General features: G+C 32.5%; 1 protein-coding gene across 1 annotated transcript; it reads right to left on the bottom strand.

The window, feature by feature from the left end:
- Positions 1–9,410: 9,410 nt before the first annotated feature.
- LOC128185298 (uncharacterized) lies at positions 9,411–13,441 on the bottom strand. Its single transcript, XM_052854929.1, has 5 exons — positions 13,402–13,441; positions 12,585–13,086; positions 10,574–10,635; positions 10,217–10,375; positions 9,411–10,105 (listed from the first exon to the last, which is right to left on the bottom strand). Exons 1-5 carry the CDS (start codon positions 13,439–13,441, stop codon positions 9,411–9,413), a joined length of 1,458 nt encoding a protein of 485 aa, XP_052710889.1.
- Between the last annotated feature and the right edge of the window lie 743 nt (positions 13,442–14,184).

Genomic DNA, 14,184 nt, shown 5'->3' on the forward strand with positions numbered 1-14,184 from the left:
AAACCATTTATTCATTTACACTTTAGATAAGGCAAAAATATTTTTGTGAATATACACTAATTTATGAAATTTAAAAAAAAAGTTTTTTGTAAATAGTGGCAATTTGAATTTTACGACATGTTAATATATGGAGACCCATTTGGGATAAAACAATGATGAAAAGAATCCATCTTTAACCGATGACTTCAAATGCTAGTGCATAATGAATACATGTACAACAGCAAATGTAAAGATTGATACAAAATTTTGGAGCAATCAAATTATAACGCAAAAAAAAATAGTAATGCAAAATTTGCAAAACTTTGCATACAAACAAACATACATTTAATGTTTCATATAAAAGTAAAAAAAAAAGGGGGGTCACATCTAAAATAAATTGAGATATGACATGAAATTATCTAATTTTATGCAAACAAATTTTAGTTCATTTTTTCTTGACTTCTACAAAAAGTTTTGCTAAATATGCAAAAATATATCCATAGTAACATCAAGCTATTGTGAAAAAAAAATGTTTTTTGGAACAACATGAATATCGTATTACACGTATTACACAAACTATCTGGAAGTTTATTTGAGCTCAACTTTAGGGGGCTAAAGTAACAGTACTCTAAAACTTATGAGTTATGAAAAAATATCATTTTCTTCTTGAAATCCTTCCACAAAATATAGTCCCTTACTAAACTCTGTAAATATATAATTTTCTGTTAACAATTTTATTTAATATGGTTTATTTGGCGTTGTTAAATATAAATATGCAAATAAAATCAAAATATGATGCCAAATTGTTTGATAAAGAGTCGACAAAATTGCCTAAAAAGAGAGGAGCGAACATCTTTAAGTGCATTTTTTTTCATTAATATCAATATACCAAACAAACAAAATATTGCAGGGAAATAGTGGCAACCTTATTCAGTATTTTTATCATATAAACTAGATTTGTTTTGCATGACCTCCGAGACAAAATTTAATGAAATAGAATGATGGCATCCTCTAATTGTGTAGATTCAACTTGTTTAAATTATGATTATCCGCAATAAGGTAATCCAACAATGACTGCTGATTTTTAAACTGATATAAATCTTAGAAAATATATGAAAATATATGCCTGAATGTTGAGTTGAAGGCGACAGCGAGTGATTTATTTTTTCACGTACAAGATTCTGAATAAGTTCTGCTTCATATGCATATTACAAAAATAGGCATGCTAACAATTAGGCACAATTGGAACCATGGTAATTCCTACAGATATTTGGATATTTATTATTTCCAAAAACGGCATAGATGGACTTTTGTGAAACTTAGGAATCGAGTACAAATGAGGTTAATCAAATATATTTTGTTTAAAGATATTAAAGATATCCATACTCGATTTATGATTTTAAAGTATCTCCTGTTTGGAAAGACTGCTATGGGTGTAAGTAGGATTGCAATGTGTAAAATTGAAACCTAGTTCTTTGAAAATTTGATTAATGTGCCTTACAAACAAAGACAATGTTGTTACTTGCCTTATCAGCAGGGGCCAGTTTATACTGATCGTGCAATGTAACTAGTTCTTTTCTCCCTTCTGCTTTATTGAAAACAGAAGGATAAATGGTTTTCTGTTGACCTTTCAGCCGTTTAATACGAGATTTACATCTGATGCTTTTAACCTACTCTGACAGGGAATCAATGTCTGCTTTTTCTGATCTCGCCCATCGCTTGGCGTAATCTTCAACAAAATTCATGATATGTATAAAATAACGACGCCATGTGAAGGAACATGGTTCCATAAATTTTGGTCCTTTTATAATTAGTGATCTTAGGTCTTAGTTGTTAACTAAATTAACATCACCAGTAATGACGTGTCCGGCAGAACAAGAACACGTTGGAGGATTATCTTTCAGATGTTCGATATTAAGGTCTTGTAGAGTTTGTTTGTAATTGAAGAGTTTGGAAGCAATAGTTGAAGTATAATTTAAGGATATACAAGGTGTTGACGTTATCTTGAAATATGGCGGAATGCAGAACTGAACTTTTTTGTGATAAAGAATATTGCTTTTATTTGCGGCATCGATTCACTTATTGGCATACTGCAGTTTAAGAAACAATAAAGTGGTGCATAAGCACTATTTTCTATTTGTGCAGGTTTAAAAAACCGATCACATTTTGGATCTTCTAAATAAACATTTTTATCTTGACCTCTGCTAAATTACAGACCGTGACAACTGGAACGTGCAAAAACATTTTAAAACACAAACCAAGACCTTTATTAACGGTTTTGTCTTGTGTAATTATCTCCACATATTTTAAAGGGAAAATACCCCAAGTTAAAGAAGTCGGAACAAAATGGATTTGACAGCTAATGTCAAAGGTGTTACATGTTTTTTGGTTTGGTCCCAAGTTTAAAATTAAAACAACTTATTCATGGTTCTTATTTTTGCAGGGCCATTGGTATCAATTTTAGAACAATAAATGTACCCAAATCTTCACATCTTGTTATAGATTTAAATATTTATTTGCAAGACTAACAATATATCTTGTCAGTCAACTGTTTTGTGTATAAGAATCGACTGTCTTAGATTCTTTGTAGAAGATAAGGATTTAATCCGTCAGAACCTAATTACTGGTAAACCTATAAATAGTATGAAATGCACTTTAACAATGAATTAACGTGTATTTATTCGAATCCATCAAATCCCAGTTGTTATTTTGTGCGAATTTGCGTTACTTTTTACAAGCAAAGAACATCGATTACTTACATGTACATGTAAAGTACCGATCAGGCCCAACCTAACACCAGAGTGAACCCAAACTAAACCCCGGGTTTACTTTCTGATTTTACTTTGGGTTTACTTTCTGAAAATTTGGGTCCACTCTGGGTTTACTTTGGGTTTACTCGGGGTTTACTTTGGGTTTACTCGAGAATTGCTTTTGGAGTCAACTGTACGCACTGAAGTGTGAAGCAGACCTGTTTTTTATCTTCTCATCCTACTGCCTGTGATTCCTCCTCCTTGTATATTCCGAATACACATGTAACGTCTGCTTTCAGGGTATACTTCTGATCGGGTTTTTTTCTCTCTGTGTCCACTCTGGGTTTACTTGGGGTTTACTCTGGGTCCACTCTGAGGTTTACTTTCTGTTAGGTTGGGTCTGATCGGTACTGTAATTCAGTTAATCAATGTATGCGACTTACTTCTGAGTATGTTAACAAAAATAAAAATAAACCAATAGAATTTTTTTTTGACAATCCAAAACTAAATCAAATATTAAGTGGTTTATTATATTATTATGGTTTAAAATCAATCCAGACGATCCCTCGGCACTTGTTTCATCGACAGTGTCCATTATTCAGGCAATAATCAAACATCTTTTTTAGTAATAAAAACAATTATACATATGTGTCAGCAAAGCAAAATTACTGTTGTTTACTAAAGAATACCACTATTGGAACGAGCAGCTGTTTCCGTCAAGTTCCGAAACCGTCTTACATACATGTAACTTCTAAAAATAGTTTCCATCCGTAAAAACGTAATCTTACATTAAGTGTTGTTAACATTTAGTTCACATATTTCAAGCTCTCCAGGACCATAACCAACTTCAAGCTTTCTCACAATGTTATTACTTTGTTGCAACCTCTATTGGGATAATAATTTAAAGTTGGGAAAGAATTTCAATGTAAATACAACGTTGCAACTATACTCTGTCCCAAGATATTTTGGATTCACTTTTGGCTTAATTGCTTGATATTGATAAACACCTCAGGATTCAAACGATGTTCATTCAAAAGTATGAAAAATTTCCAAGATTTCTCAGTCAAAACGCCCCTGTTAGCCTATCAGGTTTCAATACAATGCTAAAAAATGTGATGTCTACGGAGATTTTGTATTGCAGCAAGCCCGGATGATAACGTTGAAATATTGCGCGATGTATTCCGAGTGTATTCCGAATGGAGAAAAGATGTAAACATTCCCCATTATAAATTTCCGAAAGGAATCTGTTTTCGTTCATGTGAATTTTTCCGAGTGAAAGATGATAATGTGTTAATGAAGTTATCCTGGAAAATATCCCTTTCAACTATTTCAATTGCACTTCTTTCACAGGTAAGTGTATTTTTATTAAAAATCGTCCAAATGTGCTGCATAAATATCTTGGGACAGACTATAGTATAGAAAGACCACAATTAAAATAAATGTTGTCTCCCGTTTTCACTGAAAGGGGGGGGGGGTATTGATTTGGGCCTGTCCGTCCACCTGACTGTCTGTTCGTCTATCATTCTGTCTGTGTGTATCACATTGTTGATGATATCACCATAAGGTGGTTTGGGACACATGGCGATATTCATGTGAATAGAAGTACTGTAGAATTATAATCAAAATAATTTTACTAAATTTTGCAATGTTTTACCCAAAATACGTTTTAAAACTTTTTGGAAAGGTAAATAAGTCATAATTGTCCCAATGATCTAATATTATTTCCAAAATTTTGTCCAATGCATTTGTTTAAACAACACGAAGTAAAAAAATATAATGTGTAGCAATTGTTTAAAATCAAAACTCAGTACATAGAACCACGTCACATAATAATTATCAAATCGCGCTAAATCGGCTTGATTCAATGGTGTTGATGTATATCGTGTTTGTGCAATGATATTGCTGGGGTTGTTCTATTAAAGAAACTCTCCAAAATATCAAATATATAAAGAATATTGCCATGTTTCGCAAGTGCCGTTAACAGAATCAAATTTGTGATATTACGAGATTTATGATGTTGAAATGAAATTGACCATCAAAAGTATTGCTGAAAAAAAGTAGTTTGTTTCTGCAATGATCACTACGTCTATAGCCAACATAGATTCCCAAAGTAAACGTTTAGTTGTTCAAATCATTAAGGATTTTAAAAAAGACATTATATATTGATTTGGTGTCACATTAGCACATTTGAACTCCAATTGTACAGTTGTTTTAACATAATTGTTTACTTATAATAAATCATTGAATTGATAATGAAGAGCTAGTTAAAGTAACTACATTATTATAATTGTACATCAGTACGTTCTATAGGAGAAATAGCAAATGCTTACATCTATGGTACATGTCATTTGAGTCGACGTCATTTCGCGCAGTCAATGATTTTCTTTTAAGTTGCTAGAGGTTTTGTTCGATCGATTTTAGGCTACAGAAGGGTTTGATCGATCAATAAACTGGTAAGAACCGGATCGTGTAGATTTCATCCCTGTCAATTTCAATGGAGTTATGAATTTTATTCGATTTTTTTTAAAGAAATGGATGATGAAATTATTAGTGAATGCATATATAAAGATAATAATTTAAATAAATACATGTTGTTTAGATATTATTAAGTATTATCAAGTATGTATACCACCATTTTCAACCAAAATGATAACTGTATAATGATTTATAACTTCACTAGCAATGGTGATTTAAAGAAAAAAAATAAAAGAAGCAAATCAAATCCTTAGGAATACGTTTACTCTGAATGAAAAAAATTTCCACTGATGATAATGAAAAACAAATCTTTTGTGTGTTCAAAACAGATGGTTTTGGTCATGGTAGTGCTATTTTTTACTTTCCAAAAAGTAGGTCAATGACCTACTTTTTGAAATAATGGCCATTGAATATTTTTTTTTTTAAATTAAAGAAAAATCCCCCAAAATTTTACACCATGATTGAGATTTTCTGAATTGTGAAAATAATACAAAATGCTACACTCTTTAAAAAAAAAAGGAAATACAGTTTATGAATGGCAGTGACACTAAAGAGACACAAAGCATTTAGTTTTCATTCACAATTTTTATACATATACCAGTCCAAATTTCCTCTGTCATTTTTTAAGTTCCTACCCCTTTTTGATTCAACTAACAAAAAACTGAATGATGATATAACTTAAACATTTATAGCATTAAACTAGGTATATTGACCTAACTCTGCAGGTATAAAAGATAATTGAGGTCAATGATCAAAATGTTTAGATTGGTGTCTTTTATCTCTTTAATGCATTTTTGTAGTGTGTGCCATTCGGTTATCTATACGAAAAAGTGAGATAAAACCAACAGTAAATATGCAAAATATGTTTACTAACAAATAAAACCTAAACATTTGCTAAAAGTCCAACTTTGTTTGAGCCCAATTGCATAATATACGAAAAATATTGAATGTTATGTCAATAATAATGCAGGCGGGCCTGCCCCTCCCCTCCCCACTTTTTCTCGCAGCAACAATTTTTTTTAAATCTACATATAAAAAATTGAATTATCGTTGAGTTGCCCCCCCCCCCCCTGCCCCCCACTTTTTGGGGGGTATGTAAAAAAATTGATATGAAAAAGGAAATGAGGAGTGAAATTGATTGAAGTAATATAGTACGCCAGCCCCCCCCCCCCCCCCCGCCCCCCGCCCCCACACACACACTTTCAAAAACGATGCTACGTGCCTGTAATTCATTTCATAAATACTTTTAGTGTTTAGAACCAATTTTACTCATAACATTGAAATTTATAACAATCCGAATTTGAGAACTCAAATCCTGAGTGTAAACAACGTCCTTAATAATTGTAATAAATACTGTAAACGTCTTTAATTCCACGTGTCTAAAATTTTACGATTTCCTGTGTTAGTACCTTTCACAGTGTTTTTAATTTCATGGCCAATCGATTTCAAATGAAATAGAAAAACATATATGGTATGTAATAAACATATTACCATACATTTTACATCATTTTTCTTTGGAATCACGTTTAAGTAACTGTCCAAAATCCGTTATAGGCTATTAGAAAAATAATTAAAGTATTTTATCGAAGATAATACGCACTATTGTTTATTGCGCACCCGACATTTAGAGCATAAAAATTAGTGGGGTGTAATCTGTTTAAAAACTGTACGACTTTATAATCAATTGACCTTAAAAGTGAACTTCTTAATGTGAATGCCAATCGCAAACAACCCGCAGGGTGTACAGGAATCTTCAGAAATGTACGAAATAAAAATGGTAATTAGCGCACTTCACAACAATGTCTTCAATAGGGCTGCAGAGCTGAGGGGTGTTAAGAGATAAAGGTGAATCGAATGTTCCGTTATAATTAGTTGTTTATTTAACATTTAATTATACATAATATCATATATGCTTGCGTTTTTGGAAGTGCTATAACTACGATAGGAAAAAGGTAATTTAGGCCACACTCAGGCACACATCTATCGATAACATCTGTAATGGCGGCATACACTAGGTTTGAAAATGCACAGTGAATACTCACGGTGGCTAAATGTTCGCGCACCGTAATATTTTCCATGTCTACAGTTTGTGAATAATAAACAGAAATGTAAATTTTTAGTGACTAAATATATAATATACAATAATGCATTTTTGCACCATACAGTAGCCCCATTTTTGAAAAGAAAGGTCAGAGAACCAGCAGGCACAGCTAAAAAAATAGGACTACGCTGCTATATGGTAATACTAATAAATACGTACATGTACAACAATTCAAGATATCAATGTTAATCTGCTTTTGTTTCCTTCGTTAAGTGTATGCCCGATGAAGTTTCCGTTACTCCACAAGTTAGATCGATCATACTACTGACGGGGGATAGCACGTCGTTGAACCACTACTGTACAAGCACACTTTGGTAACCCAATAAGGGATTGAAGTTCGCATAATGTGATTTGTGGCATTTGCTTACGGTATTAAACATTTATGGTGTTTATACTACGTTGCAAAAGAACAGACTTGAGTGAATTGAATGTTTAACAATAATGATTGCATGATTTAGACATTTTATCATTAATTGACTACTAGGTAGATCGTTAACAATAAAGTTATTCCATTAATTGTCGAAATTGTGCCAACTTATGCACCTTTATATCATTAGTGAATACTGTATCCTTAATGGATTCTTCAATGCCTTTATTGATGTATTCAAAAGTATGTGATTCAATTTTCTTTCTTTATTGCATGCTTACGCGCTTTTGTTTTAATGTTAATAGTAATTTATGAAAGTTTGCGATATTTAAATCCCTGTAATAATTTGCGCGAGGGAATAGATAAAGTTTTATAGCTCATAATTTTTTTTATTAGGATCTATCTTTTAATTTTTTGAAATTGCTCAAAGTTGTTCTCCTGCAACATTAACAGTTCGCCACCACCTCCTTTTCTCCTCTCTTTTACTGGTGTAAAATTATGTGCGATTAAACTGTGGTTTGGTTGTTTATACCTCCGTCCCTCTGTCTGTTGTACAAATCATGTTTCATATGATACAGATGTGCTTTTTAGTTACCATCACCTTCTTGATGCCAAAAATATGTAATTATGATAAATGATTACCAGAGATAAGCACTAATTTGCAATTTTGATTAACATGTCTAAGCATAAATGCTTCACCCTTAGGCTTTATACAGTTATTAGTTTTTTAAATATATAATATTGGTAATTGTATATTGAATGTGCTTCAGTTATGTTTTTTGACATTAATTTTATCTGGTCAATAAATGGCATAATCATACAATGTTACAGTTTTCATTTTTTTTCATCAATTCATGTAACGAGAACAAGTTTTGACAAGGCACTTTAATTTAAAAAAAAATCAAAATAAAAATGCTGTGATAAATATTGTTATACTGATAAATTCATACCTTAAATAGTCATTTTCCAAACTATTTATAAAAGTGTACTACACTATTGCAAATTAACATAATTTGAATATTTTTTTCATATGTCAAATATTTCATATTTTCCTGTTTTCTCTTCATGCCTAAAAGTCATTTCGTGAGAACAAAGTGTTAATTGTTTCCATATCAATCCAATTCTAACAAGTGTGCAACGGAACAAGGAACAAAGTTTTACGCAATATTTAATAAAATGCGACGAACTTTTCCTGAATGATCTTATCAGAAATGAAACAGGTGATTGCAATAAGCTTTTTTCATCCAGATCGCAAAATGCACACTGTACCTTTATGACCTGTATGAGTTACTCAAAGAAACAACTCTTTTCTTACATGTCGTTTGAGAATTGAGAGAGGAAATGTATGTATAAAGACAATTATGTGGCCGATATGTACATGGGAGATGACTACAGGCCTGACGTTAGTCCGTGCCCGAAATTGGAAGTGAAAACCTTACCTTTAATTGTCATAGACATAATCCACACATACTGAATTCGAAGTGGTAGTCAATCTATTTAGGTATTCAAAACGTACCTTTTCATTACGTCTTTTTGAAAATAAAATATTCCAAAAACAGCGTCAGCAATTAACATTCAAAAATGTGTTTTAAGGCAGTGAAAACATATATTTTAGTCGTCTATTCAGTCATATATATTTTAAATTGGGGGGGGGGGGGGGTATTCTATTGATGCAAAAATAATAAAACTCATAAATTTAGGTTTAATATTTTTCACTTTTAACATTCATGTATACAACCTAACTGCACGTAGCAGTGTTTTTATTAAAGTTGCTAGTCACTTGTGGTTTACAATCATAACTAGCTGACACATTTGAAATTTCTGGGATGTTTTCTGCAATTTCTGTGTAAACATCAAATGTTCGTTCTTCGAGCTTGAGAGAGCTGTTTGTTTCGTTTTCTGTATATGTGGGGACGTGACTGAGACTGTGTTTACCTCCCGTAGTTTCTCCGGACACATCATTGCTATCGATTCTCATATCATTTATCTGTAAGCTGCTGATTTTATTACCCACATTGCGACTAAAAACGGGAGATAGGTACGTAGAATCTCTCACTATCAGTTGTTCTTGTGGTTCCTCATAAGCTGTACCCAGGGGCTGCCTTGTATCGAGACTCAGCGATCGGTATTTGACCTGCCACTCAGTGTTTTTATTCTTTTTAGCATTTAATTCCTTTCGAAAGCACTTCAAATAGATATATGCGATAACGAAAACAGAAAAAAACAGAACAAAAATTCCAAATAAGCTCAAAGCCACACTGTTATTTAGCCAATTGTCGTTTGAAGGAATATTATCCAGTTTATCATCACTTAAATGTTTATAAATATCTGTAGAAAAGTCCAAAGAAACGGTTGGATTAGAAAACTGTTTCTTTGATATCGAAACAGATAAGGACGTGGTTGGGGGTTCTGTTGAGTATTTTCTTTGTGAACCTATAAAAAAATTCCAATGAATATAGGATTTGATATTGTTATCAAATGATTTAACATTTGCAACTCAAACTGTTATAGAGATTATTTGCGATATCATATGTATGTGCATACTTAATTCTTGGTATATAAAAGTATCCATGTTTGTAAAACATCCACGAGAATAGTGACATCCATCTGTTGAACAATTGCATGTTGATTGGCAGTCTTCACCGTAGAAAGGGTAACTACATTTCTTTTCGCAATCTTTGCCAAAATATCCAATGGGGCACTCTAAGAATATGATGAAGGCAAGTCTAAGAATTATATCATGAAACCCAATACAGAATTAATTTTGTTTTGATCAATGTATAATAAGCAAGCATCAACTACATACATGTTATATCTACATTTGTTGAAACATGTAATTACTACATTTTTATATTGCAATAATCGTCATTATCATCATTGTTATGTCTTTTTTATCCTTACTTTCACACATTGCAGTACTGTTATTCCACGAAAAACCAATACAGCAGAAATTTCCATCAACCCTGTAATCGTATTGTTTCATTACCTTAAATGTTATCTCAAAATAATTTACAATTTAATACAATTGGAATAATTGGAATACAATTTTAATAAATTTTTGTATAAACATACCCTTTACAAACTGGTCCCCCTACTGAAATAGGTAGATAAAACAATATAAACACTGTAACAAACGTTAACATCATTGGTCCTCAAAGAATCACAATGTTCAGGAACATCCTGGAATATTCCTGATTATAAATTCGGCGCAATATTTATTTTTACATGTAGTACTATTTCCTTCCGCCTTTTTTGACAAAAAAGTGACTTTCATCTTTGTAACAACTGCATGCTGATTTACAGTATTTTCCATAAAATGGGTAACAATGCTCCTTTGTGCAATATTTGCCTAAAACCAATTGGACACTCTAAGAAAAGTATGGTAATGAACATTATACATAATATGTTAATTTTAATCATTTTTCAAATGAAACTTAATCTCAACAATAATATTATCATTGTTCTTACATTCCATTTGAGTCAGTAGGGGCGGAACTTCAAGTCCTTTTCCCCAGATGTCCCTACCTTTGTCTTGGGGTGATTACGTTTCTTGTTTTCATGAAATTCTAGTGAAGTTATATGGTGATGACAATTGATATTAATCTTTTCAAGGTAGGTCAGTTTAAAGAACAGCACCCTCTTACAGTGTTACTTATCTAAATAAAATTCATAATTATTTAAGATAATACTAGTAACGATTGCCCTAAATAGTTGTTTGCTAATAACAAAGTACACTTAGTATATAATTTTTGCCTAGTATGAAAATCATAAAAGATGAAGCAGCAGCTAAACTGTCATCACCCCTCGAAGTTAATTTTGGACAACCCACGTGCTTGAAACATGCATGGGAAATGGCGCCAAAACGTCACATATCAGAATTATAAATTCCAAACTTAACCCTGATTTCACTTTTTGGCAAAAAACTACGAATTTGTACACACGTATGTAAATATTTTGATATGTGCACAGGCAACGCGATAGATAATACTTGTATATGTCAAAGTCATTGCAATTACTAGTCGAAAAAAACATATTTCGTAAATCGCATTTGCTGTGCTCTTAGTGAAATTTAAACATTTGTCATTTCCGGAACAAGTCCCATGGCTTACATTTTTAATAAAAATCGCCAAATTATGTACCATGGGATCTACAATCGCTGTATTTCAAGTACAAAAGTAGCAATAATCCAAATTTTAAAAATATATTTGAAGTAGCGTTACTATTGGGCGTTGTATCAAGAATAACAATACTGATGGTTCTGATTTATATATATATATATATATATATATATATATATATATATATATATATATATATATATATATATATATATATATATATATATATATATATATATATATTCTCTATTATAATAAAAAGACCCTGAAATATACAATGAGAGTTTGCCTTATACATGTAAAATGCACAACATGATAATGATATAAACAATTTATACACAACAATTACACGATGTTCATAAATATATGAGTTATCGCTCTTCTGAGCTCGACAAAAACTACCCCTCACCAGAAAACTACCTGCCGCGCACTGCGGGAAAATTCTCCCAGCCAATCAACAACCAGAATTAAATATAGAACTGACCATTTGCTATTTTTACTTTTAAGGGATAACACGTAAAACACAACTTTTTAATATGAATGATTTTATTATTGTAATGATAAACGTCAATTTGTAAAGCTGAAATAAAAAATGCATAAAATAATATTTACAAAATTCAACACTATCAGATATGCCCCCTCAACGAGAAATGACTTCCTCGTCATTATACTAGAGCATATGTAAATCTGACATGAACACAATTAAGAAATTTAAAAAAACAAGCCAAAAAACTATGATTTATCTAGTACAGCATTCATCATGGCCCTGCAGACCATATTAACAACAAACTCACCTTCTCTGTTTACGTGGACGTGATGATTTTCGCTGTCCAACGTTTCCTTTTTCATATGATTCCCTGATTTTTCCGGTATTCTCATCTTCAAGTTTTTCGATCTGCTCTAGCTCTATACTAGGATCATCATCGTCATCATCCTCATCATCATCCTCAGCATCATCAGCTCCTCTCACATATTCGTCACTTGAATCATTATTGTGATCTTGTGACGGTTTCAGTGGCCCAGACACAACTTTATTGCATAATAATTCATCGTCGGAAGAATCATCAGTCTCTTCACTCCTTGATTCTGGAGCTACTGCTGCCGTTGTTCTCTGATCAGAGTTCTTTTTCCTTCTTGGAGCTGGTGTAGGTTTCTTACTAATGATAGTTTGATCTAAACTATCCCTTAGGTTAAGTCTACCCATAGGGAGCAGAAGATTTCTGTCTAAAGTACGCTTGCGTCCTTCACCATTCTCTTTACGAACAACATATACTGGTATGTCTGGATTCGGTCGATCTAAAACAACATAAGGTTCTTCTTTCTACCGATTTGCCAACTTGTGCTTTCCTTCAAAAGCTACTATTTTGACCATAACTCCGTCCCCCTCCTCTATGTTATTTCCTCTTACCTTCAGGTCGTAGTAATTCTTTAGTTTTCCCTGAGCTTCTTTAGTTGCCTTTGAAGCTAAATCATATGGTTTCTGCAGCTTTTCCTTCATTTCAGCAACATAAGTTGTCATAGGTTGTTTCGTGATTTCCTGATCAAGTTCAAACGCTATGTCAACAGGTAATCTCGGCTGTCGTCAAAACATTAGGAAATACGGTGCCTGACCATTGGTTTCCTGTCGCAGCGAGTTATAGGCGTGAACCATCGGGCCGACATATTTTTTCCAGTTATGCTTTTGCTCTGTCGTAAGAGTTCCTAGCATTTGGAGAAGAGTGCGGTTTAACCTTTCAGTTAGACCGTTCCCCATTGGGTGACAGGGAGTTGTTCTGGATCGTGCAATACCGCAAAGACTACAAAGCTTCTTGATTATTTGGATTCAAATTTTGCTCCTTGATCGGAGTGTATCCTTTTCGGAAGCCCATAATCACTGTCGTGTATCCGCGCCGGTAGTGACATGTTTGGATAACGTGAAAATGGCGTATCCATTGCAAAAACAATAAGTGTTGTGTCCTTTTTTCTATCGACAACGAGGTAAATACTAATTAAAATATCGTAATAGTCGTTCATATTTTTCTGAAGGTGTTGCAGTTGAAAAGAGTGTGCGTTATTTTAGTTCATCGTTAATAAAAACGACTTATTTGTAGAAAAATCAATCGATAACGTGTCATTTTAACGCTAAAACCAAGAACTATTTCTAGATTACGTAGATAATATAACACATACTAAAAATCTGAAGCAGCCAAAAGTAATTTAAAACATTACATTAACCAAATAAAATCAAACCGATGTTTTTTTAATACATTAATATGTATAAAAATACCAATAACTCCATGCACCTGCTAAAGAAGTAGTACGGTTTGGATAAATAAATTATTCCGGTTTGGATGCTAAAATATAAATTGTGCAAATGGTACGGTTTGAATAATTTAAAGTTATAGCATTTTTGAT

Source organism: Crassostrea angulata, chromosome 5 (genome assembly GCF_025612915.1).
Source record: "Crassostrea angulata isolate pt1a10 chromosome 5, ASM2561291v2, whole genome shotgun sequence".
NCBI lineage: Eukaryota > Metazoa > Mollusca > Bivalvia > Ostreida > Ostreidae > Magallana > Magallana angulata.